General features: G+C 52.6%; 3 protein-coding genes and 1 non-coding gene across 4 annotated transcripts; 1 reads left to right on the forward strand and 3 right to left on the reverse strand.

Annotated features, from left to right (window-relative positions):
• Nucleotides 1-475: 475 nt before the first annotated feature.
• On the reverse strand, nucleotides 476-3,332 carry COCSUDRAFT_16605 (Pkinase-domain-containing protein; the record flags this gene model as incomplete). Its single annotated transcript, XM_005646637.1, has 7 exons — nucleotides 476-646; nucleotides 944-1,081; nucleotides 1,481-1,611; nucleotides 1,968-2,148; nucleotides 2,568-2,727; nucleotides 3,017-3,073; nucleotides 3,211-3,332. 7 exons carry the CDS (start codon nucleotides 3,330-3,332, stop codon nucleotides 476-478), a joined length of 960 nt encoding a protein of 319 aa, XP_005646694.1.
• Nucleotides 3,333-4,445: 1,113 nt separating this feature from the next.
• On the forward strand, nucleotides 4,446-15,771 carry COCSUDRAFT_16696 (DNA polymerase delta subunit one; the record flags this gene model as incomplete). The annotated part of the gene is made up of 22 exons (XM_005646638.1): nucleotides 4,446-4,701; nucleotides 4,875-4,985; nucleotides 5,177-5,312; nucleotides 5,700-5,821; nucleotides 6,136-6,302; nucleotides 6,585-6,660; nucleotides 6,773-6,837; nucleotides 7,326-7,493; nucleotides 7,832-7,974; nucleotides 8,385-8,653; nucleotides 8,970-9,193; nucleotides 9,504-9,670; nucleotides 10,110-10,308; nucleotides 10,665-10,777; nucleotides 11,245-11,437; nucleotides 11,904-11,993; nucleotides 12,415-12,603; nucleotides 13,132-13,260; nucleotides 13,598-13,764; nucleotides 14,620-14,773; nucleotides 15,201-15,305; nucleotides 15,664-15,771. 22 exons carry the CDS (start codon nucleotides 4,446-4,448, stop codon nucleotides 15,769-15,771), a joined length of 3,351 nt encoding a protein of 1,116 aa, XP_005646695.1.
• Nucleotides 13,345-13,417, reverse strand: COCSUDRAFT_t44. The gene has a single exon. It is a non-coding gene; the product is annotated as a tRNA-Val (tRNA).
• Nucleotides 15,772-16,429: 658 nt separating the features above from the next.
• Nucleotides 16,430-21,626, reverse strand: COCSUDRAFT_55851 (hypothetical protein; the record flags this gene model as incomplete). The annotated part of the gene is made up of 14 exons (XM_005646639.1): nucleotides 16,430-16,648; nucleotides 16,928-17,053; nucleotides 17,270-17,410; nucleotides 17,668-17,757; nucleotides 17,950-18,078; nucleotides 18,370-18,552; nucleotides 18,841-18,915; nucleotides 19,118-19,196; nucleotides 19,360-19,448; nucleotides 19,931-20,071; nucleotides 20,235-20,247; nucleotides 20,503-20,730; nucleotides 21,142-21,273; nucleotides 21,547-21,626. The coding sequence occupies 14 exons, from the start codon at nucleotides 21,624-21,626 to the stop codon at nucleotides 16,430-16,432; spliced, it is 1,725 nt and encodes a 574-aa protein (XP_005646696.1).
• Between the last annotated feature and the right edge of the window lie 1,040 nt (nucleotides 21,627-22,666).

Consider the following 22,666-nt stretch of genomic DNA (forward strand, 5'->3'; position numbering starts at 1 on the left):
GTGCCCAGCGTGCCCCCGTCCCTGAGGGTGAGCGCGCTGATCTGGTGGCTCTTCAGTGTGCGCATGTGGCGCGCTGCCTTGATGGTGCCCCCCCTCTGCTCCAGGCGCCCAAAGTCCCACTTGGGCAGCGTCAGCTGCACCTCTGCCATGCCAGAGCGTTTTGACGCTGTAACCTGATGCAAAGAGCAGAAGAGAACAAATTTAAGAGGACACACGGCAAGGGAGAAAATGGCTCGGTGAGCACCCCCCACCCAAAAGAGAATGTTTCTGGTAATTTATGCGTGCCCAATACTTGGTAGTTGCATACTGTGGTGCGTAGGACTGGCTAACATGTAGGAAGAATACTGCGCAAGGGCTGATCAGCCAGCTTCTACTGTCAAAGATTAAAGCCGTGCGTGTAAGTTGTACATGTGTTTGTTGAAGCATGATTTAAACCATTGTCTTGGTCGCCAACAACTGCTTTGAAGCTAGCATGCTAACTAGCATGCTTTGAAGCTAGCATGCAAACTAGCATGCAACCGAAGCGCACCGGTTTCTGGTGGGCGAGGTGCTCAGAGATGCGGTGCTTTAAGTCCTCTGGAAGCTGTGCCTCGCGCACAAAAGGGTCGTCCAAGAGCTCCTGAGCGGAAGGCCGCAGCGCGGGATCCTGCGTGACAGTGAAAGTTGTGATGATTTCAAGCATGCATGGCCTCTTAAAGCTGACTCTCGATATGCTTTTGTGTGCGTGAAAGGCTGCATGATGTCTGCACATCAGCCAGAAACAAGATGGTGACAGAACCTGCCTAGCAGGCAGCACATGCATGCATGGTGAAGTAGCTTGAGCGCAGATATTCTCAAGATCTCCAGGATAAGACAAAGAGACTACAAATGAACAGCACACTTCTCGAATTATTTTGCTCATTTGACTGTCACACTAGTGTCAGGACCGGGCGCCGGCGCTCACCTTGTGCAGGCAGCGCGCCACGAAGTCCCGCAGGCCCTGGCTGTAGGGCCCCTGCAGCTGCGGCGCCGCGTTTTTGGGTATGAGGAAGAGCGCTCGCATGGGATGCAGCTCTGCTAGCGGCGGCGTCCCCGTCGCCATCTGCAGCCACGTCATCCCATGCTCGTTCTATTTGAGGACTCGGCCGAATCTGTTCTCAACACTGTTGCTCCGTGCCTTAAAACTAGCTTGCAGCTGCTTCGATGATGCAGCATCCCAGGATTCCTGTGGTGCCTGAGAAATGATGGGTCCAGTGACAGTGTCGCTGTGACACCACCCCAGGGACTGCAAAGCTTGCATACAGCCGGGCAAATGGACCTATGCAGCCTTTGACCCTTATCTGGTGCTTGAGGGAAGAGTATCCGGGTTACACTGCCCTCTTCTTTGCCTCTGGGGTGCCTAGACCAACAGGGCCCCTGCCAAGTCACTGGAGCCTGCAAAACTGCGCCAAATATACGGTGCTGTGCAGATAGGCAATGCATCTGACTTTGTGAGACTGACCTCGATGGCGGTGATGCCAAGGGACCAGATGTCGGCGGTCTGGCTGTAGCCCTCCTCCGAGGTCTCGATCACCTCGGGCGCCATCCAGTACGGCGTCCCCACAAACGTCCGCCGCCGGTAACCCAGCGTTCCTGCAAGGGAAATGTTGACTTAAGCAACATTCAGAATAAAACTGGGAACTTCATGGGAGAGAGTGGGAATTTGATGGGGAAAATGGGGACTCATTCCCAGCAACATACTGAGAGAACGGTGCAGGGCCGTCCCCATCGCCAGCTGTCATGCATGGAACAGCTGCCCATTTGAGAAACTTTTCTCGACCCGGCGAGCAGAGCATCTTGGCAAGCATGCTTTGCTAACCCTCAGCCATCATTGCATGTGTCCAAGTATTGATTTCAAGTGCACTTTTGCTCTCCTTCCTGTCTGCACAAGGCTGAAGAGGCAAATTGTTCACTCAACGGTGGCATGGACTTGTGCTCAGTGGACCAACCTGTGAGCTGCCCGGAGACGCCAAAGTCGCTGATTTTGACAGCGCCCTCCGCGGACAGCAGCACGTTGGCCGCCTTGATGTCCCGGTGCACGCGGTGCTCCCCATGCAGGTAAACCAGCGCCCGCAGCACCTGCCGCAACACATGCGCGATCTCCGGCTCCTCCAAAGGCCGCTCGTCCAGCTGCAAGCACATAACACCGTCGTAATCAGAGGGGCTAGTCACAGGGGATAACTCCAACCACTTTAGAAGGGACTCGGTGGCATTCAGGGCAAGCTGCTTGTCTGACGCATTGACCTGACAAACTCAGTGGCAGCTGTCATTCTATTGAGCACATGTGGAGTTTGGCACACCTCATTGACACCATTTAGCTCGGTGAAACTCTAATCAGAGTCGACAATGCTGGGTTCGTGTTGGAAGTTCGCCATGATGCACACTGATCGTTGATAATCTTGAGCGAGTGGCATGCCTTATCAAGTGTGCACCCTATCTTGATAGGGATATCGTGACACTTGACACGACAAGCCTCAAGAGATGATCAGGCATCCGAGTCGCTGTGCATTGATGCCCTGAAGCTATCCCTGTAGAAGGTTCTGACGCACCAAGTCAGCCACTGATGCAGCCATGAGCTCCATGACAATGAACAGCTCGCTGGATCCAGGCTTCAGCACAGACGCATAGTACTCCGTGATGTTCTCAGAGCGACATTTTGCCAGGACGGCCACTTCCTGCAAGAACATGCTTTGCAAAGTCATTGAAGGGCTCAGGTGAATGTGATGCCTGACGTGTGATTCTATGAGCCCAGAGAGCTGTCATGCATGTGCTTGCAAATCAGTTCAGGCCTGCATGTGCCCATGCAGGCATTGCCCTGCCATGCGTGAGCGAAACCTACCTTGTGGATGTCCTCAATATCATCCTCCCTGCGAGACAAGGCAAAAATTTGTTGGCAGGGGCGTTGAGATGTCTGCCACGTGAAGGGGCACGATCCATGACAGCTTCCTCATACATAGATTACAACAGGAGCAATATGCATGTTGCATTCGTGACTTACACATCCTCAAGGTCGATGACCTTGATAGCCACCTCCATGTCTGACTCCTTGTCAAGCCTGCAGTGACGCAAATGCTTATACCTCATCTCCTGCCCTCGACTCTTGCGTGATTTCACACAGTGCGAAGAGAAAAGAAAGACTGCAGCTAGCCAATTGCCTGCTGGAAATCGTGCAGGTCTTTCTTCAGTGCTCACCCCTTGTAGACATCTCCAAAGGAGCCTCTTCCGATGCACTCCAGGCGCTCGTAGCGATCCTCATCGATTGTGAGACTTCTGATGGCGTCTGTATCTGGCAGTGCTGCAGCATGTGCAGCCATACTGCGCTAATGTTCTATAGCTCCATCAGGCGCGCCTTGTCCTGCTCGTACAGCTCAACTCTCAATATCTTGCACAGAGTGCCTACCGGCGCTGCCATGAGTTATAGCGAGACTTATAGCACTTTAGCAATTTCCTCAGGATTCATCACCGCACACCCTGCTGGCTTAAAGGGCTCACCATGGACCTTGTACTGCAGGTTCCTTTGCTTCAATCTGGCCGGGTGGTGCGTTCAGGGACCCCTTCAGTTGCCAGGCCTTCAAAAACGGATCAGTGAAAATAAAATCTGAGACATGGCCAGAGATTTTGGGTTTCGTGGCCTCTGCAATGCAGGCCGTGTCAATGCCCCCATCTAATACCTAGCAGTAAGCAGCGATGACAGGATGCGTCTCACGAACTGTCTTTTGGTTTGATAGTCACAATCAGGAAGACAATGCAAAATCAGGATCATGTTCGTCCCTTCCCAGAAATTCTTAAAACCTCTTTAAGAAATGGAACGCCATCGGTGACAGGGAACCTTTGAACGGGCTGGCGTACGGAACACTCGCATTTCATAAGCATTGTGAGGTTTACAGCAGTATATCTTGGAGAAATGAATGATAGGTTCAATCACGGATATATCGCAGCGCTAATCACGGCAATGGTGAGGGAAAGAAACTAGTTTGCTGCCATCATCAGGGAATATACAACCAACAGTTCAATCTTGTGAACAGCTTGCTGGCCGTCAGATATTGATCTAAGCTGTTATCTCAGAATTTTATTTTTGAGTCAGCTTGATCGGGTGTACATCAGTTTTCATGGACGGAGAGATACAGATGGCAGTGTTATTCAGCTCTGCTTAGTCTGTGCATTTGGACTGCATGCATTCAGGGCTCAGAACACAAAATCACATTATTGGCCCAACGCAATCGCTGTAGGTGCTAAAGGGCCACTTTATTGCTCAGTTGTCATAAGTGCCTGGGCCAGCCTGCTGGGCAAAAGTTACGTCAGCAGCACGATATCTGCGCCCGCAAGAGCGATCCTTGCATACATCTAGCTTCCTATCACCCGGCAGTCAGAAAGCAGCAGCAGCATCTGGCGTGTGACAGTATAAAGCAGCAGCATCTCTACCTGCCATGGACGCAACCAAGCGTGGCTTGGAGGGGGCAGGCCCCAGCGGGCCGCCCCTGAAACGCCGAAATGACAGCGGTGGCGCAGACGACGAGCTTGTGGAAGAGCAATTTGAAGCAGTGCCGGAAAACTTGGAAGACGATGGTGAGGATGTGGATGTGCGCCTGCTGGAAGAGGACCTGGAGCTGCACTTGGGAGAAGCTGGCAGGAACTGGAAGCGGCCTGATCCCCCACCGCGATGCACAGCCACAGACAGCCTTGGTAGGCTGGATCCCTGCCTATCTACCCCTTTGGCACCGTTAATGGATTGATCTCTACCATCAGAAGTGATCATTATTGTACTTTGAGTGCAATGTCAACTGACAAGGAAGATAACATGAAAAGGATGCACAGTATGAACCAATGTACTGACCCAGATAATGGCATGCATGCAGCGTTCCAGCAGCTCGATGTGGACTACTTCATAGGACCTCCAAACCAGCAGCTCTACCGGACAGACCTGTCCGAGGTTCCCATCCTCAGAATGTACGGCGTCACTGAGCACGGTGAGGCTTCCCACCGCCTGTCTCTGTGAACACATCTTCTGACACGGATCCTGTGTGCTCCAGGCCTATTTCTCTCAGGAATTGACCCTGGTAGCTGGCATGGGCTATGCTGCAGACATGTCAAGAAGTTCTGATATTGCTGTACCCTTGGAAGGGCATATATCTCAATGCAGCATGCGGGTGTGGCACAGGGAACAGCGTCTGTACCTATGTGCACGGCTTCGAGCCTTACTTCTACATTGAAGCCCCCAGGAGCTTTGGCCCGGACGACTGCGACAGCCTCTGCGCGCAGCTCAATGTGCGCTTCCACAGAATTTGTGCAATCCCGTTTTCAGCCTTTGCAGTATACAGACCATCATCTCTATGCATGTGCCTATGTATGGGTTATAGCTGACGCAAATCAGTTCAGAGTCACAATGCCCATGGCAGGCACACAGCGTGCAATCCCGAACACACCAGGCGCACACCAGGATTGATGAACACTGCTTGAGAATGTAAATGTTCCTGCAGCGCCATGACAACCTGCAGGCTCTCTGGGAATGCTGATTATTGCCTCAACCCTCAAGTGTCACCAGCATGATGCATATGACTGGCAGGCGCCATTGGACCGCATCCGCATAGAAAGTACTGTGACATGCTCCCATGACATGAGTTGTGAGTGGGGGTTGCGCAGAGGATGCTGGGGGACCGAAACAGCAAGGGGGGCCGGCAGAGTAAGTTCTGCCTGGGCGTGGCCATGGTGCAGAAGCAGACCATCATGCACTACCAGCCCCAGAAGAGCCGCACCTTCCTGCGCATCACTGTAGCCACCCCCAACCTGGTCACCCAGGCCCGAGGTGACCACAGTCTTCAGCTCCAGCCCAAGTCACCCAAAGAATCCTGTCAATCACTGTGGCTTCCTCCATGTCTCATGGGTGTTCGCTCAAACAAATCGCAAGGTCAGACAATGGGCGTACCTAATTTCACACCTTGTGGGTGCTGTTTTTGAGCCCAGAGCTGGAGCTGCTGTTTCTTACAGCACAGTGCTCTTCAAAGTTGGGCAGGAAGATGGTTTTCTTCAAGCGAGACAGATCACTACCTTTGACTTCCTGAAAACTGCATATTTTGTGCAGAAGATAGATCCCATATCAACAGAATTACACTACTGCAGGCATGCTAGAGCACGGCATCAATGTGGACTCCCTGCAGCGCCACATGGCCTTCATGACATATGAGAGCCATGTGCTCTTTGCGCTGCGCTTCATGATCGACTGCGACATTGTGGGAGGCAACTGGGTGGAGCTGAAGGCCGGCGCCTACAGCCTCCTGAACTTGGAGGTGCACACACCCACATTCTCTGTGTTTCACCCCTGTAATCTCATGTGTCTCGCTACTCAAGACCGCATGTGCAATGGCGGACCGCGGCAACAAGTATCCAGATGAAATGAAAGCTACAATGTTGTTCAGCAGAGTAATGAGGTGTGGGGCGGCCTTTCACTGCTTGTTTCACTGCCGTCCTAGGTGTTCCACAGCTGGGAGTTGATGAGTAAATTGAGTACTCTTCTTTATTCAGCATCCGACATGCGCTAGTTAAACTGTTTTCTCTGCTGCTGTGCCCAGGACCCGCGAAAACAGAGCCACTGCCAGCTGGAGGCGCATGTGCACTTCTCCAACATCATCAGCCACCCTGCAGAAGGTGCACTGCCTTCATCAGTTTGGTCGCCACGAATGCCCATTCCTCATTTAAATCTTGCTGCTATCCTTTCTCATGTGGATTTTATTGATGCACTCTGGCACCGTGTGCGCAGGCGACTGGCTGAAGCTGGCCCCCTTCCGCATCCTCAGTGTTGACATTGAGTGCGCTGGGCGCAAGGTGATTCCTCCCTTCAAAGGCTTATTCTTGCGGAAATTCTCAGCTTGCAGTCTTTGAATTTTTATGATTGGAAACCATCGGTTTCAACTGTGATAACTTCTCCTCAATCATGGCCGAATGCCTATAAAGCCATGTCGCCGCTGCTGCCATCCTTGCAATGACAGACAGACCCCTTCCCGGGGTTGAAAACTTACTTGCACAACCAGATACAACCAGATACACATCAGCCATTGGTTAATCATCGTGTCATTATCATCTAGGGCCCTCGCAGAGATGGAGAAATTAATGAACACATGATCGAAAGAATTGCGCTGGACAGACGAGTGGGCTGACCTACCATTAAGGCGATGCATCTGGTTGCTGGCGAAGAATAAGGATATCTGCTTGGTTGTGCATCCGTAACTGCTGGTGTCGTCGTGACATCATCATGCAGAAGCTTCACGGAGACACGGATCACAAAAAGCTGATGTCATGCTGTCATCGTGCAGGGACATTTCCCGGAGGCGGAGAAGGACCCGGTCATCCAGATCGCTAGCTTGGTGACGGAGCAGGGGCAGAGCAAGCCGCTCGTGCGCAATGTCATGACTCTGGACACCTGCGCCGCCATCGTGGGCGCTGAGGTCATGTCCTTTGACAAAGAGGAGGACCTGCTCAAGGTGAGCTTGCTTTGATGAGTCATCATCTCCATTCTGACATGAATGATGAGAGGAGAAAAATCCTTACTGACACTTGCGTCTTGGAGGAATTTTGGCTCGAGGTGCATTGGAGCCTAAAACAGGACACACCGGTAGTCCCTGTCCAGCTACCAACTTGAACACGCATGCTTTGCGGACGTCTTTGTTTTTTCTCATCATGCGAACGGCTTCCATATGGCGTCAGGGCACTGGTGTTGAAGAGCGGTATTTCCCATGCATGCAACAGTCTAAATTCCCTTGTTCATACAGCCCCCACGTGCTCTTAGGTTGCAGCAAATGATGCATGGTGGGCTGCGCAGAGGTGGCGGGACCTGGTAATTGAGACGGATCCGGACATAATAATCGGCTACAACATCTGCAATTTCGACCTGCCCTACCTCATCAAGCGCGCCGAGACACTCAAAGTCCACGACTTCCCCTACTGGGGCCGCAACCGCAAAATGTGCGCGCTCGCGCTTCCTGCTTCATTTGTTCTGTGTCTGAGATGCATTGAAAGGCTGGACCTGTGTAAGGCTGTCCCCTCCTGAAGCAGAACGCCGCTGTCATGAGTCACTGGTTTCTTCGTCAGAAGTACGGCATGTATCCGTAACCCCACAGCATGCATATAGGCAGGTGCGTCCTCACTCCCTCGTGACAGTCGTTGCCGAGTTGCATGGAGGCCTTTCTATTGAGCGTCGCCTCTAGCACGCGCAACCAGGCATACATGATATACATGGCTACACAATGCAAGCAATAAACTGTCATGAAATGAAGGCCCTGAAAAGTGTTTGTTGGCCCTAATATATTGCGCCTTGCATGCAGTCATGTGAGCAATATCAGGTCACCACAATCAACTACTTTCCTGCTGCGCAGGCGGCTGCGCATGCGCGACGCGCAGTTCAGCAGCAAGGCCTACGGCACGCGCGAGTACAAGGAGATCACGATCGACGGCCGCATCCAATTCGATCTCTTGGTGGCTTTGCAGCGCGACCACAAGCTGTCATCCTACAGTTTGAACGCCGTCTCTGCGTACTTCCTGGGCGAGCAGAAGGAGGACGTCCACCATTCCATTATCTCGGATCTCCAAGCGGGGAATGAGGAGACTCGCCGCCGCCTTGCCGTCTACTGCCTCAAGGCGCGCTGTGGCCCCACCTGAATTTGCCTCAATGAAAATGGTCTTTATCCTTGTGCTTATTTCTAGTTGGTCCCAACCAAAAACAACAAAGGCGTCAACGAGAGGCTCCAGCGAGACTTGCCTTGACTTCCTGCTTCACAGGTAATGCAATATGCATAGCAGCAAGAGGCGACAGCCTCAAAGGCTCTCATCCTCTTTCATATCTATGTGGGACATGTTTGCTACCACCAATTTTTATGCATGCGGCGCAGAGTTACGCCACTTCTCTTGAGATACCCATGAAGAGTATGCATGTATGGTAGGTATTGACATGGCGGTGACAGATCATTGTGCTGACATGGCGCTGACTCACCGCAACATGCAGGATGCGTACCTGCCGCAGCGGCTGGTGGACAAGCTGATGTACATGTACAACTACATCGAGATGGCGCGCGTCACGGGCGTTCCCATGTCCTTCCTGCTCACGCGCGGCCAGTCCATCAAGGTGTTCAGCCAGATCCTGCGCAAGGCCCGCCAAAAGAATCTGCTCGTGCCCAACCAGCCCCGGGTGCGCCCTCGCCGTTTGTTTCTGGAATTTTGATTATTCTATGGTGGATATATGATCTTGCCAGTACTAGAACAGAAGTGCATGATACCAGCTCTGTGCAAAGCTTGGACACCTGACATGATTGGGCTCCAAGTCTGTGATTTGTGCATGCATTTTGGTGGCCTTCACAACAGCATGCGTGATCTTATATAACCTAAAACCCACAGATGCCATCTGTGGATGCCTATCTGGAGCCTTATTTGCACGATCAGAGATATGTGTAGCCGTCACGAAATTAACATGACATACGGGTCTTGTTTGGGGTGCGCAGATGCAGGGCGCTACCGGGGACGGTGTGGCGTACGAGGGCGCTACAGTGCTGGATGCGAAGCAGGGCTTCTACAAGACGCCCGTGGCCACGCTGGACTTTGCCTCACTGTACCCATCCATCATGATGGCCCACAACCTGTGCTACTCCACCCTGCTGCCGCCCGACCGGTGCGCCCACCTTAGACGGGTGGATTGCTGCTCTTTCTGGGTGGGCACCTGCAGGGCTGAGCTAGTGGCTATGCATCCGTGTCACCTATCAGTAATGATGTCGCTTGATTTCACCAGAAGCCATCTTGTGCCTTGTCAATTGCAGTGTTGGCGAGTCCTGCACAACTTTTCCTGCGCTGCCTGATGGGGCTTTTTCTGTTGTGCACGGGGGCAAACATTGCTGTAATAGGCGGCTCTTTGGGCTACCTGAAGAATGCAGCCATTAGGATATCTTTCTTGCTCAAACAAGCACTGCTTTGTTCAAGCATGAGCTTGGCATTTGCCAGCTTTAAAATACTTTCAGGTAGTCATCGAGACACAAAAGTTCGGAATTGCCAGCACAGAAGTACACAGAATATGTTGAGTGACGTGACAAGGTATTGCGCATGTGGCATCGCAGGGTGAAAGAGCTGTCCCCGGAGGACGTGCTGCGGTGTCCGACGGGCCACTGCTTCGTGCGCGCGGCCCGCGCCAAGGGGATCCTGCCGGAGATTCTGGAAGAGCTGCTGGGCGCCCGCAAGCGAGCCAAGGCCGACCTCAAGGCCGCCTCCGACCCCTTCATGAAAGCCGTGCTTGACGGCCGCCAGCTTGCGCTCAAGGTGCGCACTGGCTGCCCTTCTCTCTTGGTGTTGTAGTGGTAGATATATTAGACGGATCCATAAAGCTCTGCATCGCTCAGCTTTGTCTGGGCATAAGGTTGTAAATAGTGTGCCTTATCAGAACCTTTTGCCCAATGTTGCTGCATGCAGGCAGCTGGATCAAAATGTGCCAATATTACGACCAGCTCCGAGTGTGTTTATTAGCAGGTGCAGCTCAAGAGGTATCTGTCCATAATTGAAGCCATGCGAAGGGCAGCTGCGCCAAGTACACAAGTAATGCTTCATTAGTATTGCTCTGAAATGAGCTCTGTTGATATTGTAGACTGAGATCCGCTGTGCACGCTGCTTGGGGTCAGGTCAGCGCGAACAGTGTCTACGGGTTTACGGGCGCGGTGATCGGCAAGATGCCCTGCCTGGAGATCTCGGCATCTGTCACCGCCTTTGGCCGCAACATGATCGACCACACCAAGTACGCCTCTGTTTTATCCAGAGTCCATCATTCACATGGCGTTGCAAACATTTGCGCAAGCAGCCCCTCTACATTTACCTCATAAGCTTTGATTATTCCTGGTATTGTGCAGAGTGACGCTGTTGCAGAAATTGCCCCAGACTGGAGTGCAGGCATTATTATCTGCCCTTCCCACAAGCTTGCGCCACGAACTTGTGCAAGTTGTTGCTAAAGAAGAATCTTTCCAACTGCCTCCAAGCGGGCTGCTGACTTGAGCTAGCTGAGGTGCTTGCTGGGATAATCATTGTCAATGGATTGCTGCCTCACAAGGCTTTGCGATGCAGATGGCTTGTGGCTGTCACATGCATGCTGAATCAAAATCGAATTTCCCCATATCGGGTACTATTCAAATCTGATTGTGGTGACAGAAGGGGTTGTTTCCATATTCAGATGCACAGATCTCAGTTCACAAATGTGAACACCCGCAGGAAGCTGGTGGAGGAACGGTACCAGCGCAAGAACGGGTACGAGGCAGACTGCGATGTGATCTACGGGGACACGGATTCTGTGATGGTGCACTTCCGGGTCAAGGACATCGGACGCGCAATGGAGCTTGGCCGAGAAGCCGCCGACTTTGTGTCCAAGACCTTTGTCAAGCCCATCAAGCTGGAGTTCGAGAAGGTCCGCACAACATTCCTGACATTTCTCATCATTCAGTGATGCCTGTGAGATTTGCTTGCAAAATATTTTGGGGAGACATGTTCGTATGGAGACCGTGTTAGTTGGTCGTATTCATGTTGCTGCCACATGTGTCCATGCATGCCATGTGTGCTTGCAAGGTACATGAGGCATTTGCGTTGTCAATGTTTTCTTATGCTCCTCTCAGTGCGCAGTGCCATTATCTGGAGCTGTGTCACCATGATGCTCTCACCAGATTTCAATGCATCAAATGGATTAGTAATCATCAGTAATCAGTACCATGAGCACCGTGCCCACAATTGATTGGGTCTTGCTTGGATCTGGCGAGTCCAACAAGGGGTTTGCTTGTGGCAGCCTTTAACTGCAGCTTGTCTGCAGGACGCACCTTGCTTCTGGCAGGAAAAGCGTGTAACAATAATAATAAAATGGATCAGTGGATGCTGAGCAGGTGTACAAGCCGTACCTGCTCATCAACAAGAAGCGCTACGCCGGGCTGCTCTACACCAAACCCGACAAATACGACAAGATGGACACCAAGGTGCAATTGCTGTGCTCTTCACTCCCCGCCTTTCTTCCTTTGTCTCGCATTTTCACAGCACCTTGTGCACTGGATGCCCGCTCCCGGGCAGGCTTCCTGCAGAAAGTTGACTGGCCGCTGCGCTTCCTTCGAGCCTAGCTTGCCAACTGGCTGCTATCCATTCTTGGAGCCGGCATGGCAGATCCAGACGAGTGCCACGTCTGTCCCATCATCAGCACATCAAGCTGACAATAGCTCGCCTTTGAGGCGCATGCTGGTGACAGAACCACTCGATGGGTTACATAACATTGTGCATGATCCTGAATGTGGGCATCCTGAGGCCGGGGACATCACAACGCCTCCAGGCAAACATCCCACTGGCTCACAAGGTACTTGAAATGTAGTAAGATCGGTCAAGTTACAAGGCTCTGGCTGCGCTCAGGGCATAGAGACGGTGCGGCGGGACAACTGCCAGCTGGTGCGCACGGTGGTGTCCACCTGCCTGGAGATGATTCTGATCAACGAGGACGAGGAGGGCGCCAAGGCCTACGTGCGCGCAACCATCTCAGACCTCCTCATGAACCGCCTCGACCTCTCACTGCTTGTGATCACCAAGGCGCGCACCCAATCTGTATAGCATATGTCCCTGGAGGATACCTGTAGTCCCCGTAGTAATTTAGGGGGTGAAACCCTAAGCGCTCCTCGTCATCACCAAGGTATGCACAGAAACCTTGTTTGTTAGCTTGTCACGTGCCCTCATCTCTTGCTGCCAGGCATTGGAAACAGCGGTCACATACTCTCCTTTGCTCCTTTTGGCCAACCTTTTCCTGAGCCTCCACTTCGTCCTCTACAAAAAAATGCATTTAATGGTCCAATGCACGGTGACCTCGCCCTTCAGATTGCTTGTGCTGCATGCTTCTCTGCAAGCGACACCTCAGTGTCTCCTAAGCACCAGCATGCAAGGCCCATGTCAGAGGGTGTACGGGTCGTATTATCAACCCTCCTGCCGCATGCAGGCCTTGGACACATCTTGCTTTGATATGGATGTACCACCCTCTAAGCCTGATCATGCTCGTCTGACCAACAGAGAGCTTATTGCGAGGGAAAGCACCCCTTTGCGAGAAGAGCTCAAAATTGGCTGACGCTGCGATGCGCGCAGGCGCTGAGCCGGGCGGACACGGCGTACGCGGCGAAGCAGGGGCACGTGGAGCTGGCAAAGAAGATGCGCAAACGCGACCCGGCCACGGCCCCAACCGTCGGAGACCGCGTCGCCTACGTCCACATCAAGGTCCTTTTCTGCCAACCCCTCTCTGTGCTGCTGCAGATTATCTTCTCTGGCCTTACGTTAATTTGCATTGGCGACGAGGAGTGATGGTCAGTAGTGGTCTCGAACCACTAGCCTTCTCATTGTGAGCGAGCTGCTCCACCAGTTGAGCTAAACACCCTCTCCTACACGAGCCCTGGAAGAGCAGTCTTGAAGGTGACGCGAAGTGGAGGCGCTCCATGACACTCTTATTATGGAAGACATACACAGGTTATACCAGCGTGCCATTGGCGACAGCTGTGCACACCTTTCATGTCTGGATCTGCTGACCCTAACGGCTCAATCCCCCTGACCCTCGCAGGCGGCCAAGGGAGTCAAAGCGTACGACAAGGCGGAGGACCCGATCTATGCGCTGGAGCACAACCTGCCGATAGACTTCCAGCACTACCTGGACCACCACCTGGAGCAGCCCCTGCAGCGCCTCTTCGGTCCCATGATGAACAACCCCAAGGAACTCATGACCGGTGGGTGAATTCTTTCCCTCTTCATTTGTCTGCAGGAACAGCACGCCTCGTGAATTCAGTTCTCTTGCGCCCATGATGAACAGATCCAAGGGGCGCATGCCCGGACAGCTTGTGTGCTTCCCTTCCTGTTCTTCTCATGTGCACGCACACCACATGAGACAGGGGGACAGAGAGAGAGAGAGAGAGAGAGAGAGCTTTACTATTATGATAGCCCGATAATGGACGATGCACATTGACTCCAAGGAACTCAGGATTAATGGGCTACTTGTCCTTCCCTACTACAGGCACAGCGGGGTTGGTAACCAGCAATGGCATGCTGACTAAAGGCCTGCTGTTGCAGCCTAAGTCTCCGCAAAGTAGTCTGAGGCAAGCGTGGTCATGAGAAGTAGCTGCATGGCCACTTTGTAATGGCATGGACATCGAGATGCCAAGGAGCTCATGTGCAGGGTATTCAAAGATCCATAAGTCCCGATCGTGATGTGCGCATGCTTGATGTCTTTGAGCAGAAGAGCCCCTTTTTTTGGGTCGGAAGTCTGGACATTTCATCCTGAAAGCATGCCTGGGCGGGGGAAGCTTGTCTCGTGCTACCAAGGCAGCAGCCTGCTGGACCATACTTGCATGCATGCGTGTCAGGTGTTGAACTTAGTAAAGATGCAGCTTCGGAGAGGCAGGCGCAGGCACAGCACTCTGCTGGCAAAGCCCATATGGGCCCAGCCGAGTTGCCAGAGAGGACAACTGGGCTAACGCCGATGACGGTTGCCGTCAACGGCGACTCACCGGGCTGTGCGCGCGGCCGGCAGTGCCGCTGCTGGTGATGCAGCCGCTGGCAACTGGGCTAATGGTACTTTAAATGGCTGAGTGCAGGCGCACACACGCGCAGCATAGCGCTGGCAACGCCGAGCACACACTCGGGGGGCATTATGCGATTTGCCAAGGTGCGGCTGAGCTGCCTCTCCTGCCGCACGCCCCTGCTGCCCGGCGTCTCAGACCTCTGCGACCACTGCCGCCCCAAGGTGCAGCCTTGCTTGCTCCAACATTGTCCATATGTGGTCTGATCCATACTGAGGCGCCGAGCGGGCACTGCCACTTATTCAGCACGTTCCCAATTCTTGGGGGCGAATCTTTTGGGAAATGGCTGTCCTGGGCTTCTGCCTCTTTTGCAAGCACCACAACCACTGAAGCTCTCAATCTGATGATGCCTGGATCGTAGAACAGGTGCTCAGACAGCGGCCATCATTTCCACCGTTCGTGCCATCAAAGCAGCTCAATACTTGCTTCAGGATCATCACGAAGAGTCACCAGTATTTCTTGCTTACTGCGACTGAGTGAAGGGCGCTTATCGAACATTGGGGTACTGAATGGGCAGTAAGTCTCATCATCTTTCACGGATGTACAAGATATAATTAAGTACCTAATAAAGACCTCTACTGGGGCGCGCAGGAGGTGGAGATCTACCACAAGTCGCTGGGCGCGGTGAACGAGCTGGAGCAGCAGTTTGCAGCGCTGTGGACTCAGTGCCAGCGATGCCAAGGCAGCTTGCATCAGGTGACTCATATCCTACCACGCCAAATAATCTCCAAATCGTATTAGTCCATGTAATTTCAATAATGCGGCACTAATTGCCATAGCAGCGCCCTGAAGATGCATTTTAGGTTCATTATTTCACACTTCTCCTGCCAGAGGCAAGCTGCGGCTGCAGACAAGCTGCATGTCAAGGCTTTGGAAATCCTACCCCGCATTGGACTTGCCACACCCAAGCAAGACCCAATCAACCGTGGGCACGGTGCTCAGTATTCGTACCGCCCCCCCTCAGTTGATATTGCATTTGTACCTTAAGAATGATGCCATACCTACCCTTGTGTGCCGGTGTTTCTTTGAGGCCTAAAACTTTTTGATGTAACAGGACGTTCTGTGCACCAGCCGCGATTGCCCCATCTTCTACCGTCGCAAGAAGGTCCAGAAAGACTTGGGAGAGGCGCACACCCTGCTGCAGCGATTTCCAGAGTGGTGATTTGCACATCTGCAAATCTCAGCAGGAATGCCGGCGAATCTGCACCTTTCAAGGCCGCACGAAGGTGCAGAGACTTATGAGAGCCGCCCGCGCCCTGCTGCAAGGATTCCCTGAGTTGTCATTTGCGCCAGCAAGGATTTGGGCGAAACGGCAGCCCCTGATTGCGCACCTGCGCTTGACAAGCTATGGGTGCATTGTCCGCACGCTAGCGTTTGAGAGTGGGAGTTTCAAACCAGTCGGAACGGATTCTGAACAATATATCATATTGATGGATGTCATGCATTGACATGACATTTTTTAGGGACCAAAGTAAGATTACTGTCGTGGCCAAACATAATGGAGGGTGCAGATCTCTAAAGCAGGAAACAATTCGTCAGTTGATCAATTCAAATAGGTTGCTTTGTAGAAGTCTGCAGCTGTCATTGACTTGTCATGGCCCAGGAAAAGGCCATGCACTCCACTGTAATTAATATTACTCTAGTGTGGGTCTAAGCTGTACGCATCCAAAGCTTGTGCATATGGCAGGCCGGTTACAGCATGCATTACATTCCATAGCTGCTTGCCACCTCACAAGCAGCCAAGATTTAGTTTCCAAGATAGATGCTATGCACTATCCACCGCTGTGTTGATATTGATAGACACCCCACGCTCGGCAGCATCAGAGCAGGTAAACCCGCTGCAGGTAGAATTCCAACTCCTCGTCGATCGCCGCCTGCACGGCATGTGCCGGCACATGCGCGCGTTTCGGCAGAGTGCTGCGCGGCATGGCCGGCTTGCCCTGCTTCTTGAACGGCGGCGCAGACGCTCGCTCAAGCGCCTTCTTGATGCGCACCTCGGCCTCGGCCCTTTCTTTCCTAGCCTTCTCCTCACGGGCAACCTGGTCGACGGTGTGCACAAGCGCTTCAGATATGAATTTCATCAAATTGTATCAGAAAACCATCATGTATGATACCTTGTTGAATGCTAGCATCCAATATGCAGGTACAGGAGGTCCACCTTACCCCAGCAGCGAGCAAGTGAGTCTTGCCAGAGCTCTTCTGGAATCCCAAGCATGCCTAATTTACTCTGATCAACTTGCATTGAACATGATGGCAGGGCTCGGTTACTGGACACTCGCATGTATCACCAACATGTTTTACAAATGTAGAAAGCACACCCGTCGCCTCTCCTGTTCGCGTGCTCGCTCCGTGGCATGCACGGCTTCGGGCGGCTGCAGCGCAGCTGCCGCTATGGTGTCCTCCAAGCGCGCCTCGATCGCTGTCAGCATTGCCGGCAGGCTCATCTGGTGACCATATCACAAGCATGCTTTCAGCTCTGGAAATCATCACACAAGCATGAACTCAGCTCGCACATTTCTGACAAGTGTAACCAAGCTTGTGCTGTTTAGCACATAGCCGGAACAATCTGGCATGTCTGTGTTGCAACAACAATCCAGGCACGAGCCATCCTGCAAGTTTGCAAAATGAAAGGTGATGATGTCAAAAAGGGAAGTGACCACCTGGGTGTAGGAAGTGTGGGTGTCTGCCTCCCCGCCACAGCGGGCCCAAACCCGCCTTATTTTGGCCGCCAGCTGCTCCAATGGGACAGCACTCGTAGATGCTGCCTGCACAAGCCGGCCACCCGTCTGCGCTGCAGCCTCCTACGCAGAGAATCGCACTTGTGGGTGGTCTCCCATTTGTTTGGGTGTCACTGTCATTCGCATGAGCTGTGAGTGTGAGAAATCTGCCAAGGTGCCATCTGTGCTGCAGAAAATGCCCAGCAAAGGTTGTTTTGCTATACGCAAACCTTCACACCTCGTCTGGGCACGTGTTAGCATGCCATAAGATAAGAATTTGAACCCTCTTGTGCCAGAATCATGCACAACTTTGGTAAAAGGAAAGTTGAAGGATTCAGCACCTTGAGCGCCTTGCAGTGCTGCCTCCGTTTGGCCAGCGCTGCCTCCAGAGCCTCGGCCTGCTGCACCAGAGCGGCCGCCTCCGCATCCATCTGCCAACAACCCACCATCAGTGTTAGCAATGTTCTGCTGCCACTGCCGCCGTTTCAAGTCCAACTTTGTTCCTTTGATGTACCTCTGCCGTTATGCTGAGGCTCTTGCTAGCAGCAGGAGGAGCTGGAAACTGTACAAAGCATGCTCCAAAACCTTATATGGGAGGGACAGATTATTGAGGTAAATGGGACCTGCGCGATTGAGTGGTTGAGTTTGGCGGTGGCGGCCTCGGCGGCTTCTTCGGCCTCCTGTGCGGTCTGGATGAGGAAGAGGTTGTTCTCCTCCAGGTGGCTGAATATGTGCCTCAGCTGCCGCGGATCCTGTGCCACGTCAGCAGCTTCCTTTAGTCAGTCAATATCCTTGTGTCTATCATCTTTCTAAACAAATTTACAGGAAGTTTCCCGGATTGGCCCGAGCGGCAAAGAGGCCAGCAGATGTCTCATGACTGATCGTGGCATCCTCCCTCAAGAGCAACTCAATTCTGATGTCCTGTACGATACTTGTTCAACACCGTTCGTGTAACCCGGAATTGAACCGAAAGGAAAAATTACCAAACCTGCCAATTCTTTCTTCTCAGCTGCAAGTTTATTGCTGAATGAGGGTGCTCTGACCTGGAAGTGCATGGGCTCGGCCATGCGGCGCTCCCAGGCATCCTCTTCCGTCGGCTTGATGGGCGGCAGCGGCTGCGGCACCTGCAGCGCTTGCTTGAGCTCGTCAGACGCCGTTTTGCCGTCGCGCTCGGCCGCCTCGGCCTGCTGCTGCGTCCGCGCGTTGGCGTACCTTTCCTCAGCCGCCTGATCAGGCGCCGCATGCATGACACACCTTGGTACGCATTTCTTGATGCATGCCCCATTTCTTATACCAGAACTGACCATTATTTGTGCAAGTGAGTGTGCAAGGTGCATGTTGTTGTGCCGTGCTACGGTCGGTGCAGTATTGGCAGACATGTTGAGCAGGCACAGGGTTCACAGCAAGTCTGGGACCCCTAATTTGTGTTACCTCTTTGGAGAAAATCAGTTATTGATGTACTCTAGAGAAAATGATCAGGTGTTTGGGTAAGTGTGGAGCATAGCATGGCGCACTTGTTTTGCCGCCTTTGCAGCCGAGACAGCGTCCGTGATGGCCTGGCACTTCGTATTCCAGGCGTCCAGTTTTCCCTGCAACAACAATCATGCATCAGCACTTTCTTAACCAGCCTATCCTGATCTCATCTTGCAACTTCTGTGGTCCTTGCTCCTCTGAACGGCTGCTAAGTCTGATTCTCCTCACCGTAGACGAGTCAAGACAGTCGAGCAGAAGAAGCACTCAGCTATGATATGCAGGATTTGCATGCAAGGCAGAGGCCTTGTATGTGCGCACCTGCCACTCGGCTTCATGGCGTGTGTTTTGCGCTGCAAACCACTCGGGCGGTGTGATGGAGTCCAGAAAGGTGGCATACCTTGCAACACAAAGTATCAATCGTTCAAAATTTGAGCTTTAAATGCAGACTGTAGGAACCAGATATACCGCTCCATGCTGTCACTTGGTTCTCGATCAAGGGGAATATCTCCTGAAAGAACTCTTGAGAACTGGAGAAGCAGCTGTTTGGTATGGTGACATACTTTTTGCATTCGTCGGTCTGCTCCTGTGCTTTGCGCAGCTCGCTCTGTGCGGCCGCCAACGCATTGTTCAGCTTCTTGAGCTCGGTCGCCTGTGCGCACACACCGTGCCTCGTCATGCTTCACCCGACAAGGCCAAGACACCATCTCTCATTGTTACTCGCACTGGATGCAACCGCATGCTGACTAGAGCGACCCCAGCATGACCAGAATGTGCAATTGTGGCCTGGCCTGGTGACAAATTTCAGTGCATGCAGGCCTGATCTCTTCACAATGGATTCTCCAAAAAAAGGCCAATCTCCTTCACGGGCAGAGGCTCGCATGCTGATTGCATAGCACTGTTATCATGGTCATTACAAGGTTTTCCTTGCCAGAAGCAAGGTGCGTCTGCAGACAAGCTGCAGTAAAGGCTGCCAAAATCCTACCACTTGATGGACTGCCAGATCCAAGCAAGACCCAATCAACCGTGGGCACGGTGCTCAGTACTTATACCGCCCCCCGCCAGCCGGGGCATAGCACTATGGATGTCCAATATCAAAGATTGCAGCAAAAGTAGAGATGAATTGCTGCGCACCTTTTCCTGCTTGAGCCGCATTTCGGCGTCTGCTTTGCGCATCGCCTGCTGCACCTTCTCGTCGGATTCTTTGAGGAAGAGGTCGAAGGCAAGGCCGTCCTCCGCCAGCGTTCCCTCCGCCTGACTCAGCGCAGCTTCATACTGCGCCAGCATATTTCAAGCCATCAGAGGTGCTACAACTGCTGCTGCACTTCTAGAGCGCTTCAGGGCGCATGAATCAAAATTTCAGTTGTTGATGGAAGCACGAGCGAGAAATGCAAGAAACGAGAAGAGTGGTAAGCAATAATGCAGGTCCTTGACGTACCTGGTCCGTAGGACTGGAAAATGTGTAAACATTATAACACAATGGAAGCAAGGAGGGTGAGAGACATGAGACGTGCAGAAGCACCGAGCCCCAGCGCAAGGGCAGAAGATTATCTGGGAAACTTACTGGACATGCCAAGAGAAGACTGAGTAGTGGCAATGGCAGTACAGCATGATTACTGATCTGCTCATTTGAGAGAAATCCACAGATCATAGTGTGCCTGATTATAGGCAGGTTTCGCAACCTAGCAAAGCATGACAAAAGCAACAGAGCAAGCAGAATGTGGGGGCAGTGCATAAAACGCCAGCAAGCGAGCGGGAAAGTCTGGCGTGCCTGGCGGGCGCGATCGCCGAGGCGGCGCATCTCGGCGGAGCGGATGTCGAGCGCCATTTGAACGAGGAAGATCTCTCGCTTCTTGGCGATGAGTCGCGCCATGTTGTCCAGCTCAGCGCGCCGCGCCTGCTGCGGCCGTGCCGCCGCCACCTGCGCCAGGCCCCTGCGCACATGTGCGCACATGGGATCTTTGTCACATGCAGCCTAAGCACACTCTTGCGCACATGCTGGCACATGGCCTATCCACTTGCCTGCATGCAAGGCCGTGAGAGGAGCTCATCTGGCATATGGAGGAGCCAAATAAGTTGCATAAGGAGACTATCTCATGTCCACTCATGACCTCATTAGATTTAGGATCGTAGTCACGCACACATGCTGGCACATGGGCTCTCCATCACATGGAGCTAGAGCGTGATTCCTGCACACAGTCTGGGAGATACTTGTACACCCGTGCAAGGTGTCCAGCAGACATGCAAACACCTTCGTTCTCTCCTTGACAATCCATGTTGACAGGAGCACAGCGTGATTGCGTAATAGTGTGTGCTTATGGGCCGCCGACAGATTCTGCGCGCACCCGGAGGGCTGTTTGCGGGTGAAGCGGCGCGGGTTGAGCTGGCCAGGTGCCAGAGCGCGGCAGCTCTGCATCTCACACGACAGTGTGCTCTTCTCAGCTACTGGCAGCGCCCTCTGCGCCTGCGCATGCTCCCTGCACATCACTCAATTATATAAGCCCCTGAAGACTCTACATACCTCCTGCATGAGGGGAGATGAATTGATCCCATGCAAATTTGTCCGCTGATTGCACGCACATGATGGCCTTGCTCTGTGGAGGTGCACCATCAAATGGCATTTTGAGAAGCATGCCGTGCTAGCATGTCTGCCAGGTGATGGCCAGTTGCAAGGGCAAACTTAATGGTGATTGCTGGCTGGGAATGGGGCATGCCTGCGCGCGCGGTTCTCTTTGTCGCCGGCTGCAAACAGCGCCTCATCGTCCAACAGCACAAAGGGATTGGCCTCCTCTGTTGGTGACCCACCCAGAGCGCCTGACGGCCTATCCATGTCAGGCAAACATCATTTTGCTGTCCGGAAAAGGGGACTGTACAAACTTCTTATCATGCTTAATGGCCCCTAAGTGTTAAGCTCAGGCAGTATGCTTTGAATATTTGAAGCAGTGCAACATTTCTTCCTCAGTCCTCCTTCTTGTGGCAGTGTCTTACATTTCCATTTGCCCTTTGGAGCCTTCTGCTGCCTATTCTTCGATGTCCTGTTGCGACGTACTACTACTTGGTGCGAAGCTCGCAGCCCATCTTCCTAGGATATATTGCCACCGTCCCACCACCGTCCCAGGGTGCCATGCATCCGCTGCTTGACCCATCATTTCTTGTAAGTACTTTGGACTCTCGGTAAAAGTCTCACTGCTGCTGTCACAGTTGCACCACCCGTTGATTGGCACGACTGTTCAGGGGTCTTGTTCTGATACGTGCGGTTATTCGCATAAGAAACGTCGTGAGCCAGAGCTTTAAGAACTTCCGTTCCTGCATCATGCTGCAAGAGACGATGACTGTCGTCTTTAATCACGCCAGCCTTGTGGTACGAAGCTCGCCAGCTCACGTGCGAACCTTGGACCCCGTGTTCCATTTTTAGAAAGTTGTGCGATGACAGGCTTCTTCACACTTTGATGGCTAATTTGACTAAAATGATCGATTTCATCTCTTTTAGACTCATCAAGAGCTGCAGCACCCTTCAACGATATTGCGCTGCATTCGTTGATATGAGCATCTTGCGTGGCTAGACGGTTGTATTTGTTCTGTAAAGCGGGCTGACGGTTTCAAATTCATCAAATTTAGACATTGATAACAATGGTAAGGCACTTCTTCAGCGTAAATGATGCACTGAGATATTTCCTTAGACTAAGTGAAACATCATAAAAAGCAATTGATTGATTCCTTTCGCACCTAAATTTCTTTAACTGCTATGATTTCCGCGATGCGATTTCCTTCTGCGATTCAAAGATGCACGATTTCCTTCTGTTTGCAGCGTGGAGCACTTCAGACCATCAGTCTAGCTAGGGGTGAGTGTCAACCTTCCTTCATCCAGTC

This window comes from Coccomyxa subellipsoidea, assembly GCF_000258705.1.
Source record: "Coccomyxa subellipsoidea C-169, whole genome shotgun sequence".
Taxonomy (NCBI): domain Eukaryota; kingdom Viridiplantae; phylum Chlorophyta; class Trebouxiophyceae; family Coccomyxaceae; genus Coccomyxa; species Coccomyxa subellipsoidea.